Below are 25,182 nucleotides of genomic sequence, written 5' to 3' on the forward strand. Positions count from 1 at the left end.
CGTTTGAGGCAAAGAAACTACTCCTATGTGTGCTGGGATGTGGCCTAGCATGAGCAAAAGCCTGCATTTGACCCTTAACTCAGCCCCAAACCAAACACACTTCTTCCTCTCTCTAGGCTTAAGAGTCAGCTCTCCTTGTGGCTGAATAATACCTCCTTGGTCTGGATGGACACATTAACACTCTGAAGAACATCACACTTGCTTTCAGGTGCGGAAACTGTAAATAAAGACACTATAAATAGCCATTTGTAGAAAATAAGTGTACTCATGACTTAACAACCTGGCCAACAACTGCTGTTGTGCTCTCAAAGTAAAGAGCATTAAATAATAGTCTTTTGTTTGGCCTGCCTGGCCTATATAGTGAGTTCCAGGACAGCCAGAGCAATGTAGAGAGACCTTGTTTAAAATAAATAAATAAAAGTATTGTCTCAGTATACCAGTTTAGTTATCTGTATCCATTACTTTTCTCCCCGTTGAAACAAAATACCCAGCTAAAGCAATTTAAGGAGGGAAATGTTTATTTGCTGCCCCCCCCACCTCCTTTCCCCCCTCCACCCCACCCCGCCTCAGTTCATCCTGGCGGGAAAGACATGGTTGAGAGCTTTAGCAGGACATTTGGACCTGCTAGCCGTGTAAATGACAGAGACCTGATTTTTTTTGTTTGTTTGTTTTTTGTTTTTCAAGACAGGGTTTCTCTGTGTAGCCTCGGTTGTCCTGGGCTCACTTTTTAGACCAAGCTGGCCTCGAACTCACAGCGATCCGCCTGCCTCTGCCTCCCGAGTGCTGGGATTAAAGGCGTGCGCCACCGCGCCCGGCGAAACCTGATATTTAAAGCTTAGGCCTTTTAGCTGGGGCAGTCTCCCAGCCAGCTAACTTGCTTGACTCAACTACCTCCTGCCACGTGGTAACTCCACGTCTCTGCTCCGCGCTGGTCCTTCCGTGCATTCACTCCCATGCCCACTGGCGAATCTCCTGCCTTTACTTTCTTTCTCCCAGCGCCCTTCTCTCTTGGAAGTTCTGTGCTCCACCTCTTGCCCAGCTATTGGCTGTCAGCTCTTTATTACAACCAGTAGACAACCGAGGACGGATAAATACTTACAAAATATAAAAAGAACGGTGATGGGCCAGGCATGATGGCACACGTCTTTAATCCCAGCATTCAGGAGGCAGAGGCAGCCAAGTCGCTGTGAGTTCAAGGCCAGCTTGGTCTACAAAGGGAGTCTAAGACAGCCAAAGCTACACAGTGAAATCTTGTCTTGAAAAACAAAATAAAATAAGAAAAGAAAAAGAAATAACTGTACTAAAATCTGGCTAGTACTTAGCTGTCTGCTGGTTTAGCAACCAACAATTGAATATACAGAGACACACCTTCACTCAATGTGTCCCATCAGAGAGCACATGAGGTGGTTTGTTGTTTTACACAACATGTTTTAAAATAAAGATTTAATTCTTTTATGCCTATGAGTGCTCTATCTGCATGTACACTTGCGTGTCAGAAGAGGGCATCAGATTACAGCACAGATGGATATGAGCCACCATGTGGCTGCTGGAAATTGAACTCAGGACCTCTGGAAGAACAGCCAGTGCTCTTAACCTCTAAGCCATCTCTCCAGCCTATTTTTAACAGAATTTCAATCATTCAATTTTACCAATAAAGACTTGGGATTAAAATACTGGGGTGAAAGCTTGCTAGCTCAGAGAGGCAGAGAAAGAACCAGCTGACCTTCCTCCTCAGCCAACGTCCCCTCAAACTCAATGTCCCTCCTACTTCCTGTGCACCTCTCTGTCTGTCCTCCTGACTTCCTCTTCCGCTCTATGTTTTTTCCAATGTTACTTCCTGTCGACTGGTTGCTTGCCCTGCCTCTTGGCGTATGGTTGACTTGATTTAATGCTATTTACAATATTCAAGCAGAAAGCTCTTGAATTAGTGGTAATGTGCTAGGGTGGAGCCACACCACAACTAGAAACAGGTTTTCCCTGTTAACAACACAACCTTGGGGTTCAAAGTGTGATCGAATATCCTGCAACATTTCCCTCCCTTTTTGTCTAAATAAAAAGGAAAGATTTTGTTTGTTTTGTTTTGTTTTTTCTGAGACAGGATTTCTCTGTGTAGCCATGGCTGTCCTGGACTCACTTTGTAGACCAGACTGGCCTTGAACTCGCTTCGATCCACCTGCCTCTGCCTCCCAAGTTCTGGGATGGAAGGCGTGCGCCGCCACGCCCGGCTCCAAAAGGAAAGATTTTTAACTCTAACACATAATGTCCAGCTTGGTTGTTTGGCAGTTTTTTAAAGTTCAGAATTCTGTAAAATGTTCACATCAGTCTCCTATGAACTCAGCAATTTGAACGTTCTGAGCAGTTTGTAGTCCAAAGCTGATCTTTGGGCAATATTTGTCAGCTTAGTGGCAATCCTATGTAGAATGCAGCAGTCAACCCAAAGGTGTCCACTGTTTACATGGAACCTGGTGGCAGAAGATGCGCTGCTGGCATAGTTAGGGTTATGCCCAAGTGTCTCCCCGAACAGCCCACCCAAGTGCCGAGTCCAAATGCAACGGCAAGGAAATCGTCATTGCAGGTTCGAACCCGGGCCACCCCCCCCCCCCATGCACTGGCACAGCAGATGCAGGGAAGTGGCCTCGTGTCTCAGTTGAGAGGGGTTTTTATAGGTTTTAGACAAAGAAATGAGTTTTACAGTATATGATTGGATGGAATTTGGGCAGAAAAGCTGTAAGCATGGAGTTACAAACCTTGGCGTTTCGTGGTTGGGTAATAGGTGTAGGGGCAAGTTGGTCTACAGAAAAGATTGGTTGAAGCAGTCACAGGGGCGTTAGGAACTTTGGCCTGGCTTCTCCTAATTGGTTGTTGCTATGTGCCAGACCACCTGCTGGTCAGCTTGACCAGCAGAGAGTATATTTGGGCTTTCCCCAGGTGAGCTGATTGTGTTGCTAGGGAATATTTTTCTGTTTAGACTAGTTTGTGTTTTTTCTGGAATCTGGCTTCAGCCCTCCGCTAGGTTTAACACAAAATGGAGTTTCTTTTTCAAAATGGAGTTTGTCTGGTCCTTTCAGTTAGCATTACCACAGTCTAGGAGGATTTGTTATTGCCGGGCCCCATCATCTTCTTGGAGACCTCAAAGGTTACTGTTAGGAACCGCCGTGATTTTCCTTTAACAAGCAAGTGTGCGTGGGTTTTAGAGGAGAGAGCCATACTTCAACCCCAAAACCAGCTTGCTTTCTTTCTTTTTTTTTTTTTTTTTTTTTTTTTACTTTTTTCGAGACAGGGTTTCTCTGTGTAGCCTTGGATGTCCTGGACTCACTTTGTAGACCAGGCTGGCCTCGAACTCACAGCGATCCTCCAGCCTCTGCCTTCTGAGTGCTGGAATTAAAGGTGTGGACCAACAAGCCCAGCTCCAGCTTTCATTTTCAATTGAATTGGAACCCCATGCAGGCCATTTGCCATTTATGTCTGTAGAGGGCAGCAGAGACAAGCTGCGAGTAGAGGACACCATTTGGCCAAGTTACTTTTTCTTGGGACATTTTCCTCTTGATGTATTGTCTTCAAATGTATATTTGTCCAGTAGTCTACAGATTCCTTAGCTGGATGCTTTTATTCTTTTTACTATTTTTTTTTTTGAGACAGGGTTTCTCTGTGTAGCCTTGGCTGTCCTGGACTTGCTTTGGGAACCAGTCTGCCCTCTAACTCCCAGATCCTGCCTCTGTCTCGCAGAATGCTGGGATTACAGGTGTGTGCCACCATGCCCAGCTGCTTTTATTCTTCTGGAAAGATAAAAGCAAAACGCTGCCCCAACCCTAACTCTGTGGGGTTCCTTTTTTAAAAAATAATACTTTAAAAGATTTATTTATTTATTTATTATGTATATAGTGTTCTGCCTGCATGTACACTTGCAGGCGAGAAGAGGGCATCAGATCACATTATAGATGGTTGTGAGCCCCCATGGGTATTGAACTCAGGACCTCTAGAAAAGCAGTTAGTGCTCTTAACCTCTGAGCTACCTCTCCAGCCCCTAGGGTTCTTTTCTTTTCTTTAACAGGTTATGTATTTCCTAGGGCAAAATGTTGTTGGTTGGTTAGTTTTGATTTTTTTGAGACAGGATATCTCTGTGCAGCCTTGGCTGTCCTGGACTCACTTTATAGACCAGGCCAGCCTCAAATTCCCAGAGATCTGAGAGTGCTATGAGGCACCGCGTCCAGCTAAAGATTTATTTATTTATTATTTATACAGTGTTCTGCCTACATATAAGCATGAATGCCAGAAGAGGGCACCAGGTCTCATTATAGATGGTTGTGAGCCACCATGTGGCTGCTGGAACTTGAACTCAGGACCTCTGGAAGAACAGCCAGTGTTCTTAACCTCTGAGCCATCTCTCCAGTCCAAATCACTGTAATTCTTTTTTTTTTTTTTTTTTCCGAGACAGGGTTTCTCTATGTAGCCTTGGCTGTCCTGGACTAGCTTTGTAGACCAGGCTGGCCTCGAACTCACAGCTGTCCGCCTGCCTCTGCATCCCGAGTGCTGGGATTAAAGGCGTGCGCCACCACGCCCGGCATCACTGTAATTCTTGCCAGGTATGGTGGTGCATGCCTTTAATCCCAGCACTTAAGAGGCAGAGGCAGGTGGATCTCTATGAGTTCCAGGCCAGCCTGGTCTACAAAGCAAGACCAGAACAGCCAGAGCTACACACAGAGAAACCCTGTCTCAAACATAAAACAAAACAATCACTGTAATTCTTATGTGCCTGCCTCTGCCCCCCAAGTGTTGGGATTAAAGGTGTGAACCACTGCCTGGCTATAGACTCTTTATAATAGTTATTCTCATAGGGTTGTCCTGATTTAATCTGGTTTTCCATTTCCCCTTATTTTTTAGTGTTAGGGGTAAACTTCCAAATTTTTGAATGTGTGATCTTTCATTCTTACTGATTTATTATGAATTCGTTCCCTGGCAAATTTTAATATTCTAGTCTTAATTGAACATGATGCCGATTTGTCCACTATTTCAGTATTTTCAGACCTTTTTCTCCTGTGCCTGTATGAGCTACGTACAAATTTGATGTCTTTGTTAAGTTTTGCCATGTCCATCCATGCATCTTATGACCGGGTATCTTTGCCATTTATCTGGCAGCTAGTGGGTTTCCACTTTGATGACAATATAGCCGTATCATGGCAGGTGCACCATGAATTGCAGAAAATCAAGATTTTCATTTTGCTTTCCTAGTTGGTCGTTTGCAGCCAATAGTGCAGTGCTGATCTTGTGGTTCCTTCCTCAGCAATGGCCATTCCATCCCTGGGTCTGTAGGCTGCTGCTGTCCATTTTTTAATTTTTTTATTAATTTTTTCAGATTACAACTCAATTGTTATCCCATCACTTGTATGCCACACACGTTTAAAGAGAGTTATCTACTGACCGGAGAGATATCATCAAAATGCATGAGGACAGCGTTAAAATGTCACAGTCTGTCAATGTTCTGCGTTTATTTTCTTTATTTAGTTTTAATTTATGTGCATTGGTGTAAGGGTGTCAGATCTTGGAGTTACAGACAGTTGTGAGCTGCCATGTGGATGCTGGGAATTGAACCAGGGTCCTTTGAAAGAGCAGACGGGGGCTCTTAACCACTGAGCCATCTCTCTAGCCCACTTATTTTCTTCATACATTGAAAATGTGGAAGTTTGGAGCTTTTTAATTCCTCACAAGTGTATTAGTTACCTTTCTATTGCTGTGAATAGATACCATGATTAAGGCAACTTATAACAGAAAGAGTTTATTGGGGGCTTGCTTACAGTTTAAGAGGGTGAGTCCATGATCATTAGAGCCCACAACATGGGAGCAAGGCATGCTGACGGAACAGTAGCTGACAGTTTGTGTGTTGTTACAAAAACCACAAGGCAGAGAGAGAGAGAGAGAGAGAGAGAGAGAGAGAGAGAGAGAGAGAGAGAGAGAGAGAGAGAGCGCACTAATTATGATTGACATGGGCTTTTGAAACCTTAAAGCCCACCCTCAAGCGCCACACTTCTTCCAACAAGGCACCTTCTAATCCTTCCTAGACAGGTCCACTAACTGACCAAGCATTCAAATATATGACCTAACATTTCAAGCTACTAAAATCATAAGAGTTCCAGCTAGACCTGTCAGTCACCTGGCCAGGAGATCCTGCCTGACTCACTTTATGCTCTGTGAAAGAGATAGGAGGAGGAATTATCCCTTTACATGGATAATGTACGTTTCATTCCCAACCCTGGCTCTAGCGTAGTTAATTATCCATCTATAAACATTTGGCTCTGCTAAGGTCTGCCGACTTTGCTGCATCCTAACTCTGAAAATTATAAACATTCTCTCTCTCTCTCTCTCTCTCTCTCTCTCTCTCTCTCTCTCTCTCTCTCTCTCTCTGTCTCTCCCCACTCCACTCCCTGCCCCTTCCCCTCACAGGCTGGTTTACAACTCCGGCACACTGTCCCAAATACTCCGATTTTTCTCACTGAAGTTGTTCCCACTCCCCACTTCCAACCTGTAATGTGGCTCCTTACAAACTGCATGGTTCTCTCTCTTTCTCTCCTTCAGGCAGCTGCTGAGAGTTAGAGCTAGCCTAACCTCCTGGGGGTTGCTTTAAATATTATTAAAATTGTTTTCAAGCTTCCAATTCTGTTCTCGAGTTCTTTTTTTTTTCTTCTCAAGTTCTTTTATTATCATGAATCAGAACTCTACAAAGAACCCCCAATTTCCTAGGATACATATGACAACCCAGGTAGGGCTCCCCAAAATTTCAGGTGTTAGCCCACAGAAGGGGCTAGAGAAAGCTTAGTGCTACAGGTACAGTGAATTAAAAGTAGTCTGTCTCAGTCAGGGTTCCAGTGCCGTGAAGGGACGCCATGACCACAGCAACTCTTGTTTTTGTTTTGTTGTTGTTTTTTGTTTTTTGAGACAGGGTTTCTCTGTGTAGACTTGGCTGTCCTGGACTCCCTTTGAAGACCAGGTTGGCCTTGAACTGACAGTGATCCGCCTGCCTCTGCCTCCTGAATGTTGAGGTTAAAGGTGTACACCACTATGCCTGTCTCGACCACAGCAACTCTTACAAAGGAAAGCATTTCACTGAGGCTGGCTTACAGTTCTGAGGTTTAGTCCATTGTCATCACGTCAGGAAGCATGGCAGTGGGCAGGCAGACAGTGTCCTGGAGAGGCAGCTGAGAGTTCTACATCCAGATTGGCAGACAGCAGGAAGAGAGATACACAGGGTCTGGCTTGGGCTTCTGAACCCTCAAAGGCTGCCCCCCTCCCCCCCCCCCCCCCGCCCCAATTACATGCTTTCTCCAACAAAGTCCCACCTACCCCAACAAGGCTACTCCTCGGAGCTCTTCCCAGATAGTGCCACTCCTCGATGACCAAGCATTCAAACATATATCATCAGCCTGTGGTGGGCAGGGGGAGCATTTCTATTCGAACCACCACATAACCCTTGCTTTGATGGAACCCAAGATCTGTGGGGGAAAGGGTGGGTGGCTAGACAACCCGCTGCAATTCAGTGCTAGTGCTAACTATAGTAGAAATTAGAGCCATGAGGCGGATTACACCAGTAACTCTAGCACTTGAAAAGACACAGGCAAGGTTGTCAGGAGCTTATTGGGTCACAGGACCCCCACCCCCACCCCACCCCACCCCACTCCCACACAAATGGCTGAGGTGCTCATTAACATATCAAAGTGAACACTGGCCAGCTCTCCCCAGTCACTCGGTACCTATGGCCCCTCCCAGCACTTCTCACCCCTCCCCCTCCCCTAAACCTCTCCCTCCTGGAGGCTGGGATTCCCCTACTCCCCCTCCCCCTCCCACCTCTATATAACTCAGACATTTTGGCTTTGCAAGGCCTTTTGGTGTCTTGACCCCTGCTGCCTTTCTTAGTCAGAGGCGCCTCTCTTGCTCTCCCTATCTATCCCTTTCTCCTCTCCTGGTCTAGTTTACTCTGTCAGCCATGTTCAGCCTGGACTCGTCCCTCTGCCTGCTTTCTCTTTTATATCTACAATAAAAATCTTCCCCATACTTTAGGAGTAGTCATATCTTCTTTTATTTCAACATTGAGAGTTAGAATACATAGTGAGTTCCAGGCTAGTTTGGGAAGCATAGTGAAATGTTTGTCAACAAAACCAGCCAACCAATAAATCAACAAGATGTAGTAGAAATTAAAAATAAAGCGTCATGACACAACTGAAATTTAAGCAACTGACTTTTCCTGGAGGAGTTGGGGAAACCATCATGTAAGGTTTATCATTTCAAATGAGTCTTTAAGAAGTTAATTAATGAGTAGGTATATTTATTTATATTTTTTATTTTTATTTATTTATTTATTTTTCGAGACAGGGTCTCTCTGTGTTAGCCTTGGCTGTCCTGGACTAGCTTTGTCGACCAGGCTGGCTTCGAACTCACAGTGATATGCCTGCCTCTGCCTCTCGAGTATTTAGTATTCTCCTGCAAGTACATCTGCAGGCCAGAAGAGGGCACCAGATCTCATTATAGATGGTCGTGAGCCACCATATGATTGTTGGAAATTGAACTCAGGACCTCTGGGAGAGCAGCCAGTGCTCTTAACCTCTGAGCCATCTCTCCAGCCCCTGGATAGATATTTTTATAGTAAAGAAAATATGGATTTAAAAAGAAATCTACTTTTCAAGGTTATGGAGGTTAAGAGCACTGGCTGCTCTTCCAGAGGACCTGGGTTCGACTCCTGGCACCCACATAGCAGCTCGGAATTGCTTGTAACTCTAGTTCCAGGCAATTGGATGCCACCTTCTGGCCTCTTCTGGCACCTGGCATGCACATTGTACACAGGCGTACAAAACACCCATCCACATACTAAAATAAAAGCCTTATTTTTATTGATTGATTGATTTCTCACTTTGGCTGTCCTGGAACTTGCTCTGTAGACCAGGCTAGCCTACATACTCACAAGAAAGATCCTCCTGCCTCAAACCGGGTGGTGGTGGCCATGGATATCTTATTTAAAACAAGGACAACAATGCTCATTCTAAATTCTTGGTCCTGGAGAAGGCTTGAAATAGCTTGGTTCGGCACAACTTGACATAGACATGAAAGGTTTGTAGCGCTGGGACATCCTTCTGAAGATCCTCATTCATTCAGAATGAGTTCAGAAGTCAATTGCACATGGCTTTACAATTTTAAAATATTTGCTTACCTATGTCAGAGCACCACATTGTGCTCTATAAATGTATGTATTTGTTATATTAAAATATTTAATGGTAAACCCTGTCTTAAAAAAAAAAAAAAACAACAAAAAACTAATGGTGAGCCAGGTGGTGGCGGCACATGCCTTTAATCCCAGCACTTGAGAGGCAGAGGCAGGTGGCTCACTGGGAGCTCAAGGCTAGCCTGGTCTACAAAGTGAGTCCAGGACAGCCAAGGCTACACAGAGAAACCCTGTCTTGAAAAAAAGCCAAAATATAAATAAATAAAATAAATAAATAAGTAAAAAATTTAATGGTGATAGTTATAGACATTTAACAGTTAGAATATGCTTGTATTGGTTTTAGGTTAAACAAATTTATATTCAGCAGGCAAAGGGACATATGGTGATAGGAGTTGTATTATTTTAAAATACTAAAATTTTTCCTTAATATCTGTTTTCTGATTTATGTGACATAAACAAACTACATAACGGTGTGAGAGACTGTAAAGGTTTTTATTGGCACTTGTTTGAGTTTTGCCTGTAAAAATCACCCTGAGTACCAGTTGTGGGTATCTCAAACTAAGTTTCATAAAACATTTACAGCATGCCACTCCCGTTTCCTACACTTTGCACAGAGACAAAAAGTTAGTGCTCATAAAAGTGCTTATAAATATAATAGCTAGTTGTGAAAACTTGTTTCATTTAGATTCTGGATCTCTCTTGTCTGCTGGAAGAAAATTGTTGTAGAGGATAGTTGAGGTACTTCTCAGAGGGCTCTGAGATTTGGCAAATTTCTTCCCCAAGGAAAACCACTTTCCAAAGACATCCTTTGTAAGTGTTTTCTGGGATTAACATAAAACTGGAAAGATCACTTGTGTCCACACCTTCGAATTCATTTGTAAATAACCTCTACTTTTCTTTGCTTCCTCACTCAGGGGCTAGGCTCCCGCACAGGTGCAGAAAGGCTTAAACTAAAGACTGCATAGAAACAAAAGGATGTGGGAGACAGGAGCAAAACATAGTTTCCCAGAACAAAATCAGTCTTGGAAGGGATAGCAGATCTAATACCAGTTATTACAGAAATTTACTCACCAAGTGTATCAATTTTATTAGGTCTTCCACTTACGCGTGTCTGATTGGCTTAAACTTTTGTGTTGGTCTTTATCTTGAGGGATAGATCTCTTTGCTAAGCACGTGATAGGTGTTAAACCAATATTGACTTTTTTTTTTTTAAGGGAGGTAGTCATTAAGTCTAAGCTTCCCGGTTACTTAAAATTTAACTTTCAATTTATGGCTCACGACCCAAACGACTCCTATGATCCCTGAATTTCATAACTCGTAAGGAGAAACGGTTCGGATAGGCATAGCCTCCAAGTCATTAAATTACACACACCACACAGCTTGGAAGTCAGATAAGGCAGTGTTTGGGTAGAGTCCTGCAGAGATTACAAATCTCTAGCAGAAAGCTCCAACACAGAGTGCCTAGTGAGTTCAAATGTATTGTAATTAAAGTCATCCAGATGGTAGCTGGATTAATCAATGATGAGGCAGTATTTGTCTAGAGATAGAGGATTCCGAACTCCAGAGTGAGAAAATCCCCAAGGTGGGGGGTGGGGAGAGTTAATAAGCGCCCCTGGGAAAGACCTATTCAGCGAAGGCTGAAAAAAAATCGTTTGAATTTGAATCAATTTGAATAGAAATCTCCCCCAGGAAGCAGGAACCAGATCCTCTAAGCCGAGCAAACTTTGGGCAGGAAGCAAGGACTGTAAAGCAAGCAGCCCCTTGTCTGCGGTTTGGGGCGCAGAGAAAGAAAGCACCGGCTGGGTGTCTGAGTCTCTTCAAAGATCCCGGGAGGGCTGAGTAACGAACTCCAAGGCGTAGCGTGGGGCAAGCCATCCCCACCCCGCACCCAAGTGGGGTGCTCAGGCGCGCAGGCCTCGTCTCCTCCGCCAGGGTGCCAGCCGAGCAGCCTCCGCGCCTGAATCCGCAGCCCCCAAGCGCGGGGCGCCGAGGGGGCGGGGCGATGGACGGGCGGAGGGAGCGGGAGGTGCATCCTGGGAAATCCTACAACATGGGGCGACGGGGCTGCGGGCGCTGTGGCCGCCGAGAGTCCCGGCCGCAGGCGCCTCCGCTCGCCTGACGTCCGAGCCGAGGCCCGCCCGCTGCACCCGGGTTCCTCCGCCCAGCCTTCCCCTGGCGCCCCCGCCCCACGGCCACGCCATGTGAGGGGGCCGCTCCCGCCGCCGCCGCCGCCTCTTCCTCCCCGCGCCTCCCGCCCGTCCGCCCCCGCCGCTTCAGCCCCCGCCATGGACGCGCACTACGCGCCCGCGGGCTTCGCCGAGCCTCCCGCGCCCCCCGCCAGCGTCTCCACGCAGCCCGCTGCCCCCGCCTGGGCCTACGAAGCCCGGGTCCCGGCCGCCGCCTCCAGCCCGAGCTGCAGCGGTAGCGGCCGCGGCAGCAGCCCCAGCCTCAAGGCCAGGTAGGGAGGGGTGGGCGCGGGGTCTCACTGGGCCAGGAAAGGCCGCGGATGCGCTGGGGCCTGTGCCGCCCTTCTTGGGGGGCCTGGACCGGGTAGGGAGCCTTGGGGGCGCCCTTCATCTCTCTCGGGTGAGAGGCGGTGGACAACTCCTGGAGGGTGGTCCGGGCTGGGAAGCGGGGGGTGGGGGGTGGGCGGGGGGCGCGTGGTGCGGGATCCGCGCCCGGGACGAGTCGGGGCGCGCGGTTGAAGGGATGGTTGGGCGGGATGGCCGGGCGCAGCCGCTTCTCGGTACTGGAGTCCCACATGGTGAAGTTTAGGCTTCCAGGCTGAAGTCGGTATCTGGGGAACCGTGACCGACTCCCGGAGAAGGCCTAGCGGCGCGCCGCAGAGTCCGGGGCAGTGACATTCCATTGTATTGGAGCCTGGGTGGCCGACAATGTGGTGTTTGGGGGCCTCGGCAGTGTGAAGGTGGGGGGCGGTGACAGGGGATGAGGAGCGGGGCCATGTCGCTGACGCTGGGGGGGGACGGTGGACCTGGGATGGCTGGGCTACAAGGGACCCCCCCCCCCGCTCCAGGGTGGGACGCGAATGCAGAGCAGGGGCTGGGTGACATATGTTTGCAGTGGTGGCTCTGTTCCACGCGTTCAAAGTTGCTCTTAGGTTTCCTCTCCGTTAACAACGACAGGAAGTCAAGAATCCCTCTTTGCTCTCTGTGCCTGGGGGTGACTGAGTGTTGGGAAGCATTGAGGGCTGGTGGTCAAAGAAGGCTCTCAGTGTCGAAGACCCAAAGCATGTTTCTCCATCTCGGCTTCAATTCTATAGTGCTGGGCTTCGAGAGTTCATCTTTGCTCCAGCATGGCCAAAGGACCACAAAATGTGCGCTCTGTTTGATACTTAAGCTCGCGGGAAACGTGTAGCAGTTTTTGAAACGGTCCCATTCGAATAACTGGAAGGCGTGGTTTGGTTTTGGAGGCTTTGGGATCGGGCTATTTTTAAAGCCACCTCCCCTGAACAATACTGAATCTGGTAGGTACAGCTTCTGACCCAAGAACAGGGAAATCCTGGCTTGCTAATGACTTCATCCTCTGCTACCAACAGGAAGCTTCGTGCCTCTGTGATCTCACCAGGTTTATAAAATGATTTTAATGGCAAGTGAACTTTTCAATTCACTTTCCACATTACGGTATTCTAATTACCTTTGTTTTTGTGAAAGTGCCGCTTTCATGATTTGGAGTAGATGTGTAAAGAGTAACTGGTCTTTGTCTTAGAGTGTACCTTGGAATTATTTTGAAGGAATGAAAGAAATAATGCTTCAACAAAAGGGTAATAACAAATCTTAGAAAATCTTGGCCTGTTTGTTGAAAAGAGCTGGGATTTTTTTTTTTAAGCGATTTTTCCAGTTTAGAGCTAACTGGTGAGATGCTGAGGTCTTTCAGAAATAGCTATAGTTTTGTGATATTGTAAGTAAGCCATTTTAAAGAATTTTAGGAAGGATATTATTTGACCCATCCTTGGTTAATTTTGGTGATAGTTTAACTATCATTTTACAGAGCACAGTTGCATTATCTATGATAATTTACAAATTAATTTTCTCTTCTGTGAGCAGCAATGATAGGTAATTGCAGCATTTCTTATATCTCTTTTTTTTTTTCATTTCTTAAATCTTAAGTAAAAATGTTTTATTGGGTGAATGACACTGAAATGCTGCCTAGTTATTGTCTGTTATTTCTTTGAATGGAATACCTCTGAAGCAAGAAACAAGAACTGGCTGGTCATATTTTCCACATTTTATCAGAGTAACACAGAATGCTCCTGAAGCATGTTTGAAAACAAGTTTAAAAGATTTTTGTTATTGTTTCTTGTATGTTACTGGTACTTAAATGCAAACACTCCCTCCCCATTGCTTTTAAAACATTTTGGAGGGGTGTGGCCAGCCAAATTATAGCATAGAAAATGCAGGCTTTCCCCCTCCCCCACAAAACCTGCTTTGTTAACGTGTTGTGCTAGGATCAGGCCATCTGTACAGGGCTGCTCACACTTCTTAATTGTACTGTACTTTTCTTCAAACCAGGCAAATTGTCCTCTTTGATTTCAGTGACATCAGAACTATTGTATCTGGAATGGACTTTCAGAGTCCTTAAATATCAGGCATTTCAGAAGCTTAATCATATTTTTACAATATTTTTAAAAAGCTATTTCATAATTTGTTATTGGTTGAATGTTTTTGTTTCCCTTTTGTGGCAGTTTCTTCTGAATGTGCAAATGAACACTGGCCGTGATGATGTAATATGGATATTTATCCATAAAGAATTAGCTTGTCTGCCACCTTATTTCCTGTAACTTATTCAGAAACTGACAGATGGTAATGGCATTCACTTGTTACTGACATGGGATTTAACATTCTACTTTATGTCTTTGCTTGCTCCTAAGATGCCTTTTCATCACTCAACAGGGAGGTGCCTGGTAAATCATGAATTTGAAACAGTATTTTCTTTGATACAACAGCTCCATCAGCTGTTAGATTATTTGTTTGTTTTGGATGGTTGATTGGGGTTTTGTTGTTGTTGTTGTTGTTTTGTTTTTTTCAAGACAGGGCTGTCCTGGAACTTACTATGTAGACCAGGCTAGCCTCAAACTCACAGAGATCTTGCCTGTCTCTGTCTCCCAAGTGTTGGGATTAAATGTGGCCATATTTGATTGTTTTAACGGTTGGGGAATGATGAGAAACTCCAGTTTGTTTGCTTGTCTTCTCTAAAAAGGATTTATGGAGAGGATTTTGGACCCTGAGTGTTCCTAAAATAGCATTTGGTAGTTACTTGTGTAGTTTCAGGCTAGGAACTGGTCTTGTACATTTCTACTTGTTTGTGTACCTCAGTTTTAGAAGCAAATTGATCATACACTTTACACATCGTCATGACCTTTTAGGAGGTTGTTTGCTTTTGTGTTTTCAATATGGATGCTATAAGAGGGAATAAACTGAAGGGATTCATGCCTAGAATTCCAGCACTCTAGGAGGCAGAGGCAGGCAGATCTCTGAGTTCAAGGCCAGTCTGGTCTACAGATCGAGTCCAGGACAGCCAAGGCTACACAGAGATACCCTGTTTTGAGCAATAAAACAAAAACAAACAAACAAACAAAAAGGTTATGGGAGCTTTATAAATCTTGTAAGTGACAAATAATGGGAACTGTATCCATTCAAAATGGGGGAAAAAAAAACCAAGAAGAAGAAAAAGAAGGAGGAGGAGGAGGAGATATATTTAACAGTAGCAGGCTAGATAGGCATGGAAACTTGCACCTATAATCCCTGTATAGAGGAGGGTAGCTTTTGAGTTCAAGGCCAACCTGGTTTACAGCGTCTCAGCCCTATAAAAGGCAAGTAAGGCTTGATGACAACACTGAACTCTCAGGTTTCTCAACTGAGCAACTAGATGACTAGAGGTGTGGATAGAGATGAATCTATAGGAGAAATAGAGGTGAGATGCGTGTAAAAATATGAGCTCATCATTAAATGACCTTTACATACTCAAGTAAAAGGTCAGAGAGATAGTGGAATATGTGACTAGGTACTCAAAGGAGGTTTGAACTGAAAACAAGTAAGGTCATCTCCTTTGAGATGGCATTTAAAAACACATCAATCCCAAGCTTTGAGTAAACATGGGGGATTAGTTAGAAGAGGAATTAAAAGCTGGTCAAGAACAAGGAAAAGCTGTGGGCCAGAGATGGTGAAGGAGAACCAGGAAAGTTTAGTTTGGTTGAAAGAAGAATGTTTGTCTGTAGTAATTTAAAGGACACTGAAATAGGATATTGATGTTGTTTCTAGGCCAAATCATGAGCGCTTATTTAACTGTCATGTGGGTGACATTCAGCAGTGCAGTATAATGGCTAAACAGAGAGGTTCAAGACTAACAATGCCCAAGTGACCTAGAAGCTTTGTAGCTGCAGATGTGTTGCTTAATATGTCTGTGCCTCAGTTTCCTCACCCATAGATGAAACATAGAAAGAATACCTACTGTAGGGCTGGAGAGATGGCTCAGCAGTTATGAGCATTTCTTGCTCTTGCAGGGGACCCAGGCTTGACTCGGTTCCTACCACCCACATAGCACCACACAAATCTCCAGTTCCAGATTTGATGCTCTCCTCTGAGGGCACCATGCATACACACAATGCGTGCACGAACACACGTATTTGCATATATGCATATATATGCAGGTAAAACACTGGTACAGATAAAACTGTTTTAGAATCACTTATTGCAAAGGATTTTTTGTAAAAAATAAATTATTAAATGTGACTTAAAACAGTGGCTAGTAAAAATTAGCTCATTAAATAAATTCTAGCTACAGCAGCACTACTGTTTCGTTTGGTTGAAATAATCTTTTGCTAATTTGGGATTGTCTTTACTTATAAATTGTTTGCTGTTTGTTTGTTTTTGTTTTTCGAGACAGGGCTTCTCTGTATAGCTGTGGCTGTTTTGGACTCACTTTGTAGAGTTGGCTAGCTTTGAACTCACAGCGATCTGCCTGCCTCTGCCTCCCAAGTGCTGGGATTAAAGGTATGCGCCCCCCCATGCCCAGCACAGGTTCTTCTTTTTTTTTTTTCATTAAACCGGTATCTCAGTACCCGATAGATGTGAGGGAATGTTGCCTTTATCTTTAAATATATTTCTTCAGTGAAAGCTCAAGAAATGTAATGATTTGCATTCATTCACTCATTAGAATGTACTGAGCATCTGAGCTCCTGATACTAGGCCAAGTTCTGCGGGGTACTGCAGAAATAGGAAAGACACTGTCCTGCCTCTTTAAAGGTGATCTACAAGGGTGACAGGATAATTAATATACTTGTTACTTCTCTGCTTGGCTTCTAAATGCTGACATGAGCTGGGCTTAGAGTTTCATCCTTTTCATCTCTCTTCTCAAGTTCTCTAGCTGAACTTGATACAAATGAGGTGACATTCAAATTTATATCTTTATTTTTACATCTAGTGCCTGCTATTGAATCCATGTTTCAAACGTAGTAATTCTAAAACATGATTATCTTCTCCATCTTAGTAAGTGCTGCCACTGTTTACCATAATCCTCATAGGAATTATTGTAGCTGTTTTTTGTTGCTTCTTCTAAATAGCATTGTATTCTTCTAAAATAGAAGAATAAAATGCTTCTATTTTAGCCCCTCTAGATTTTGCTTTATTTATATTTTGTGTGTATAAATGTTTTGCCTGCATTGATGTGTGTGCCTCACATCCATTCAGTGCTGTTAGAGGTGAGAAGAGGGCCTTGGAACTGGAGTTACAGGTGATTGTGAGCCACCGTATGGGTACTGGGATTCAAACCCAGGCTCTGCGAGAGCAGCCAGTGCTTTGAACCTCTGAGCTACGTGTGCAGACACCCCCCCCCTATTTTATTAGGTATAGATTGGGCAGAGTTAACTTTTCAGAACTCAAACCAGGTGGTGCATTATCTTGATTAAAAACTTCCAGTGTTACTCACAGTCAGAGTCAGATCCTTGTTGGCCTATGAGGCTCTCTGTTGGCTGAGCCTCAAGTAACTCTGAAATCTTGTCTCTCGCATTGCACTATCCTTGCAGTCAGATTGGCTTTTTCTCCAGAAACATGCTGAGTTTATAATGTCTGTGCAGACTGTTCTTTTCACCTGGAGTTGTCTTTGCTTTGCTCTTTCTGGGCATTTCTACTCTTTCCCAGATGTTTTCCTGATGGAGGGTCTCAGAATCAGTAGTGCTCATCACTATCAGAATGTAGTTTATCCATCACAGCATCATCATCTTTGAATTAATTCTGCTGATTTTCTTGTAACGTTTTAGTATTACTACTTTTTTTTTTTTCCCAAGACAGGGTTTCTCTGTGCAGGCTTGGCTGTCCTGGACTCGTTTTGTAGACCAGGCTGGCCTCGAACTCCACCTCCCTCTGCCTCTCAAGTGCTGGGATTAAAGGCGTGCGCCACTATTTCCCAGCTAGTATTGCTACTCTTTCATGAGACTAGGATTCATTTAGTAATTGATAGCATAAACTAAAGAGTAAGAATGTTTGGTTTTGTATTTTGACTTTTAATTTATTTATTTATGTATTTATTTTTGTTTTTTTGAGACAGGGTTTCTCTGTGTAGCCTTGACAGTCCTGGACTCCGCTTTGTAGACCAGGCTGGCCTCGAATTTACAGCGATCCACTTGCCTCTGCCTTCCGAGTGCTGGTATTAGAGGCGTGCGCCACCACCGCCTGGCTTAGAAAACCATCTAGAGCCATGTTGGTATATAGACTAGAGCACACTGCAGCATGTATTGCTGGCAAACATTCAGGGAATGGAATAATAACTGCTCCAGGAACACACTGTTTCTTTTTGGGAGAGGTACAAATAAGGCTTTCTAGTTACAATGATCATGAAGCGTTTGTCAATTAGATTGCACACAAACTGACTTATATTGTTAGTGTTACCTAATAGAAAGGATTAACACAAAGGAGGAGCTTCCAGGAACAAGAGTCCAAGAGGAAGGACATGGACTCTGCTCCCTCTGCTTGTTTAGGGCCGGCCTTTGAACTGGTATAGCATCAGTTCTGTCACAGTTTGTCAGTCTGTGCAGTCTCTGGGTGAGTGCAGTCATTATGGGAGGGAGACTGTACCAGGGTATGTTTTCATTGTGGGGACTCACCAGAGTTATAGCACCACAGAGTGAATACCAGATTAGGGAATTTGAAAGGATCTTACAGAAGGATGATATTGTGAAAACTGTAGTCTTTATTAAGTGACAGATGTCAGTGCACTGGCCTAATAATTTTAGCATGGGTGTTTCTTACATGTATGTCTGTGCACCATGTGATACCCTCAGAGGCCTGAAGAGGGTGTTGGATCCCCACCAACTGGAGTCACAGATGGTTGTGAGCTGCCATTTGGGTATGGGGAATTGAACCTGTATCCTTTGGAAGAACAGGGAGTATTCTTAACCACCATTCTTTAACACCTGGGAATTGGTTTAATAAGATTCTTTAACACCTGTGAATTGGTTTAATAAGATTAACTTGGCAGTTAACTACAGAATTGGTTAGAACTGTCTAGAATTAGCAGAAGTAGGAAACAAATTGTGAGATGAGAAGCAGTGTAACACATCAGACAAGAGGGAGGCGGTAGAGTTTTATGGTGATGCTGGCATAGAAAGGATGGGGCCATAGGTTGGTGAGGTGGCTCAATCTGTAAAGATGCTTGTAAGCCTGGTGACCTGAATTCAATCCCCAGAACTGTAATGGGGGCAAGAGAGAACTGACTCCATTAAGATGTTCACTGACCACCTTGTGTGCCCCTTCTACAGTAAAAAGGAGGGTCTCAATGAATGAATAAACAAAAAGATAACAATACCAGGGTTGTTGGTAGCATACATATTAAAGGATAAGAGAAAGTTACATTTGGATTAGTTTGAGAATTTCTCACACTGTATTTTGATCATACTCATGCACCTTTCCCCTCAACTCTTATATTTTGAGGTAGAGTCTTACTATATAGTCTGACGGCTACTCTGGAATTCTCTACACAAACCAACTGGCCTCTACTCACAGAGATCCACCTACTTCTGCCTCCCAATTGCTGGGATTAAAGGCATGTGTCACTTTTCTTTTTCTAAAGGCATATTTATTTTTATTGTGTGTGGGTGTTTTGTTTGAGTAGCATATGTATGCACTGCTTGTTGAGCCAAAGAGGGCATCACCCAGAACTGGAGTCATAGACTGTTGTTAGCTGCCATATGGATACCAGGGGTCAAACCTGGGTCATCTGGAATAGCAGTCTGTACTTTTAATACTAAACCATCTTCCCACCCCCACCACCATTGTTGTTATTTTAATATTTATTTATTATCACGTTACAGTGCTTTGCCTGTGCCAGAAGAGGGCATCAGATCACATTATAGATGGTTGTGAGCCACCATGTGGTTGTGAGCCACCATGTGGTTGCTCACATGGTTCAATTCATGGGAATTGAACTCAGGACCTCTGGAAGAGCAGATGGTGTTCTTAACCTCTGAGCCATCTCTCCAGCCCCCATCCATCATTGTCTTTTAAGTGGCAGAAATTGTTTATAGGTTTGTCAACATGAGTGTGTGTGTGTGTTATAAAATGTATTCATGTCATTGTGCACATGTATATGTACATGGAGGCCAGAGGTAAATGGTACTTTTACTACTCTCTACCTTAGTTTTTGTGACAGAGTCTGTCACTGTACCTGGAGCTCATTGTTGAACTATCTGTCTGCCTAATGAGCCTAACGATCTGCCTGTTCCTTCCTCTCAAAATGCTGTGGTAAAAGACGTATGCCACCATGCTTGGCTTTTTTACTTTTTTTCTTCAAAGACTTATTTATTTTTATTTTATATGCGTTGGTGTTTTGCCTGCATGTATGTCTATGCCAGAGTGTAGGATCCCCTGGAACTAAAGCTACAGATGGCCATGTGGGTGTTGAGAATTGAACCCAGGTCTCCTGGAAGAACAGCCAGTGCTCTTAACCACTGAGCCATCTCTTTAGTCACTCATGCTTAGCTTTTTTGTGGGTGCTGGGTATCTCAATTCAGTTTCTCATGATTGCATACCAAGTACTTTACTAGCTGAGCCATCTCCCTACCCTCCAATCTGTTTTGATCTATGTATACATTGCATAAACAAATGCTGGTTCACTTTTGTCAGTAAATGCTGTACAACTCTTGTAGGCATTAAAGATCCAATGGCAATTAATGTAGAAAAAAACATCTTTGTTCTTATAAGTCTAGCATGCTTAGGCTCAGGTAGAAGGGTTTTAAGTTCCAGGATAGCTGACCAATGTGGGAAGACCCTGTCTTAAAGAACAAAGTGAAAGTTCTATGGGGTTTTTGTTTGTTTGTTTGTTTAGTTTGAGGTGTAGAGTCATTTAGGTCAAGCTTGCCTCGATCTGTCTGTGTAGCTGAGAATGGCCTTGAGAATGATCCTCCTACTTCATAAGTGTTGGGATCACACATATGTGTGTTACCATGTGTCTGGCAGAAGTCTTTGTCTTTGTTGAGCTTAACTCCCTAGCCATTAGGGAGGCAGAGGAGCAGTTAAGTAAGAACATTTCCTCTTTGAGGAAGTAGCTAAGGAAGCAGCATGTGCAAATGTCCTGAGGCAAGGAGTTTGACAGTTACCTTCCCTGATACAATCTTAATGCTCCTGCATAGTCACCTGGAGGACTTGCTGAAAAACAAAAACAAACAAACCACCCCCCACCCCCCCACTGGTTGCTGGCCCAGATCCAGAGTTTCTGAATCAGTACATCTGGGATACAGCCCTATAATTTGCATTTCTAACAAGTTCCTAAGTGATTTCTATTGCTGCTTGTTTAAGGACCACACTGAGAAACTGATGTGGATCTTATCTCTCTTGGCAGCTTGTTTAAGTTAGAACTACCTCTTCACAGAGCTTTCCTGACCACTAAATTTATTTTTAATTATGTGTAGGTGTCTGCATGTGCAAATGTGATTGCAGATGCTATAAGAGATGTCAAACCCTTGGAGCTGGAGTTAGAAAAAGTTGCCATCCTTTTTGGATGGTACTGGCACACACCTTTTCTCTCTTCTTCTCCTCCTTCTCCTCCTCCTCTGCCCCCCCCCCCCCCACCTTTTGTTGTTGTTGGCACACAATTTCAATTACAGCACTCAGGAAACAAAGGCAGGCAGATCTCTGAGTTTGAGGCCAGCCTGGTCTACAGAAGGAGTTCCAGGACAGCCAATGCTACACAAAGAAACCCTGTCTCAAAAAACCAAAAACAAATAAACCCCCAATTTGTGATCCTCCTGATATGAGTGCTCCTTGGCTCCTCTGAAAAACCAGTTATTATTTACCTCCAAACTACCTCTCCAGCACCCTTCCCCCAATTTAAATAAAACCCTTAATTACTTTCAAGTATGTGCTCTTAGCTAAAAAGCCCAAGAAGTGAGTTTAGGGGTCTATATAGAGACAGTAAAGGATGCTCAGAGATGAAGGTTTTAGTGAGTGATATATTTATTCTCAGCCTTTGCCTGAGAACTACAGTGGTTACTCAGTGCACTGCTCTAATAATTTTTGTTGTATAATTTCAGTTCCACTGACTAACTGTAGTAGATATTGTTGTTAACCAACTTATAATAAAACCGAAGCATAGAGAGGTGAGTTTCCCTAAGACCATAAGGCTGTACGTGGCTGAGGCAGTATTTGAACTCTGAAAATGTGATGTGGGAGAATATCACAAGGTGTTTTAGGAAAATTCCTTTTGTGCTTTTGAGGATATAGGAGAAAGCAGAACTGTTAAATGATGTGAAAAGGAAAGTTAAGGATAGAAGACTGAAGAAGGCTATATTAGGTCTTTGGGACTTAACTGAGAGGCTAGGCTCCTCTTTGTTCAAAAGAATTGGGGTTGTTTTTCCTACAGCATACTTTTGATAAAACTTTTTAGAGACAAGGCCATGGCTTTGTACCAGATTGAACAATCTGTCATAGTATCTGGAAAATTCAGAAGTGTTTACTAAGTACCTCGTATTTAAAGTCCTGTTCCATATATAGCTTTTTAAATTTGCCTTTAATTTCTTTTTTTAAAGATTTGTTTATTTATTACATATATAGTGTTGTACCTGCACACCAGAATAGGGCATCAGATCTCATTATAGATGGTTATGAGCCATCATGTGGTTGCTGGGAATTGAACTCAGGACCTCTGGAAGAGCAGACAGTGCTCTTAACCCCTGAGCCATCTCTTCAGTTCCTGCTTTTGATTTTTTATGGAACCATGTCCACAAATTCTACCTGATCTTCTCATCTTGAGTGGACATACCAATTTTTCACTGTGTGTTAATTACTTGTTTCGTTCCTGTGTAAAAATACTTGAAAATTTCATCTTAATGCTAGGCATGGTAGTACATGCCTTTAATCCCAACACTCAGGAGACAGAGGCAGGCTGATCACTGAGTTTGAGGACAGTCTGGTCTGCAGAGAGTTCTAGGACAACCAGGGCTATTATACAGAGAAACCCTGTTTGGGGAAGGAAAGAAAGAAAGAAAAGAAACATTTATCTGTCTTAAGAAAAAGTTTGTTTTGGATTGTGGTCAGTCCACTGTGTCTGGGAAGAGTTGGTGGCAGAAGCAGGGGAGGCTAGTACTTGCATCCACAGTCAGGAATTTGTTCTAAGACCCCACCCTATAGAAAGGACCACTCAGATGAGGTAAGTCCTCCTATCGTAATTAATCTAGATAATTTCTTACTGACATGCCTAGAAATTTGTTTCAAATTTGATTTGATTAAAAAATCTTATCAAGGGGCTGGAGAGATGGCTTAGAGGTTAAGAGCACTGGCTGCTCTTTCAGAGGTCCTGAGTTCAATTCCCAGCAACCACATGGTGGCTCACAACCATCTATAATGATATCTGGTGCTCTCTTCTGGCCTGTAGACAGAACACTGTATACATAATAAATAAATAAATCTTGCTTTAAAAATCTCATCAAATTGACAATGAAGTGGACCATTACAATTTTATCCCTTGTCAACCTGGCACTCAAACATCACTTTAAGCTATGACTTTCCCACTCTCTGTCCCCACAGGCTCATTGCCATCTCATTGAAAAAATGTATTCAGTCCAACTCCAAAAATGCACATAGTATTTGGCAGTTTCAACATTGTTTAAAAGTCCAGAGTTCAAATCTTCTTTGACTGAAGGCACCCTCATAACTGTGAGTGCCTATGAGCTTAAAAAAAAAAGTTAGACTCTTTAAATATGCAATGACACAGTAAACATTCTCACTCCAAAAAGGAAGAACAGGGCACAGTGAGGAATGATTGGATTAGGGCTGGAGAGATGACTCAGCAGTTAAGAGCACTGGCTGCTCTTCTAAAGGGTCCTGGTTCAATTCCCAGAACCAGCTCACAGTTGTCTGTAGCTCCAATACCAGGGAATTTGACAACCTCACACAGACATATATACAATGCACGTAAAACATTAGTAAGCATAAAAATAAATTACATGTTATGAAGAAGAAGAAATAATGATTTAATAATGGATTAAAGCAAGACCAAAACCCATCAAGGAAAAAAGCAGATCCTGCAACTAAACTATAACTCTGTGAAGGTATGTGTTAGCTATCGATCTCTGTGGCAGAATGCCTGAGCATATTATTAGTTAATAATGAGAAAGAGTTTATTTTGGCTTATGGTTTCAGTCCACGGTAGTTTAAACTTTCACTTCGGGCCTGTGGTGCCACAGAATATCATGGTAGGAGCATGTGGTAGATCAGAGGCACTACTTCATTGCTAGAAAGCAAAGAGACTGGAGGGGGAAAAGGTTGAGTTCCATTATGCCCTTCAACGAGCACAACTCCAGTGACCTGACTTCTATAAGGCTTCCTCCCATGGACAATCAGAACCAGTCCTAGGGGCTGGAAAGAAGGCTCCACAGTTGATAGGTGCTTGCTGCTCTTGAAGAGGACTCAGGTTTGGTTCCCAGCACTCACATATCTGCTCACAAGTATCCATATCTCTAGTCTCAGATCTTCTGACGTCCCATGCAGGTGGTGCAGATGTACTGATGCTGGTATTGAGATGTGTACCCCTGGGTGGCCTTGAACCCATAAAGATCCTCCCACCTCTGCTTTCCAAGTGCTGGATTAAAGGCACACACTCCCACACTCAGCTTAAAATATTTTTTATACATATATGCATGGGTGTCTATACCACAGTACTTGTGTGATCAGAGGACAAATTATGAGAGGTGGTTCTTGCTGAACTGTCTCTCTGACCTTGACTTATCTTTTTCTGTTATTTCTCCCGTACCTTGTAATAGCATATATTGTTGAACAAAGAAATAAATTAACTGGGCATGGTAACACACACCTTTAATCCCAGCACTCAGGAGGCAGAAGCAAGCAGATTGTTGTGAGTTCGAGGCCAGTCTGGTCTACAAAGCGAGTCTAGGAAAGCCAGGGCTACACAGAGAAACCCTATTGGAAAAAAAAAACACAAAATAAAAAAATAAATAAATTTATCCTTTTCTACTAGTACTTGTTTCATTATATCTTATAGACTACACTGATGTATGTTGTCTATTTCCCCTGTATTATATGACAGAAATCTTGTGTATGCCTTACACTAGTACATACATACATACATACTGAGTAAGTGCATAGGCACTTGAGCTGAAATTTTCCCTTGGGAAAAAAACTAAAAAAAAAAAAAAAAAAAAAAAAGCTAAATGGGTACATAAGAAATAATTTAGAGCTGTACTTCCAATATAGGAAGGAGGTTTGTGAATACATTTTTAAGGCTTTTAGTATACTTACTTGTGTGTGTACATATGTAATACATTTGTACTCTCGAAGGCTAGAAGAGGGTGTTACCTGGAACTGGAGTTACAGGTGATTACAAACCACCTGACATGGGAGCTGCATCTTTTCCCGGTTCTTTCTTTTTTTAAAAAGATTTATTACTGATTTATTATCGTGTGTATGGTGCTCTGCCTGCATGTACACCTGCATGCCAGAAGAGGGCATTAG

At 43.5% G+C, this 25,182-nt stretch overlaps 1 protein-coding gene across 2 annotated transcripts in view; it reads left to right on the forward strand.

The window, feature by feature from the left end:
* The first annotated feature begins 11,231 nt into the window (after positions 1-11,231).
* QSER1 (glutamine and serine rich 1) overlaps positions 11,232-25,182 on the forward strand; it is a 61,162-nt gene continuing 47,211 nt past the window's right edge. For both annotated transcript variants that reach the window (XM_084775589.1, XM_084775590.1), the window contains exon 1: positions 11,232-11,663. In XM_084775589.1, the coding sequence (XP_084631715.1) occupies positions 11,491-11,663 (173 nt within the window). In that variant the 5' untranslated portion in view covers positions 11,232-11,490. The remainder of the gene's footprint in view (positions 11,664-25,182) is intronic.

The sequence above is a fragment of the Acomys minous genome (assembly GCF_964271855.1).
Source record: "Acomys minous genome assembly, chromosome: 3".
Lineage (NCBI taxonomy): Eukaryota > Metazoa > Chordata > Mammalia > Rodentia > Muridae > Acomys > Acomys minous.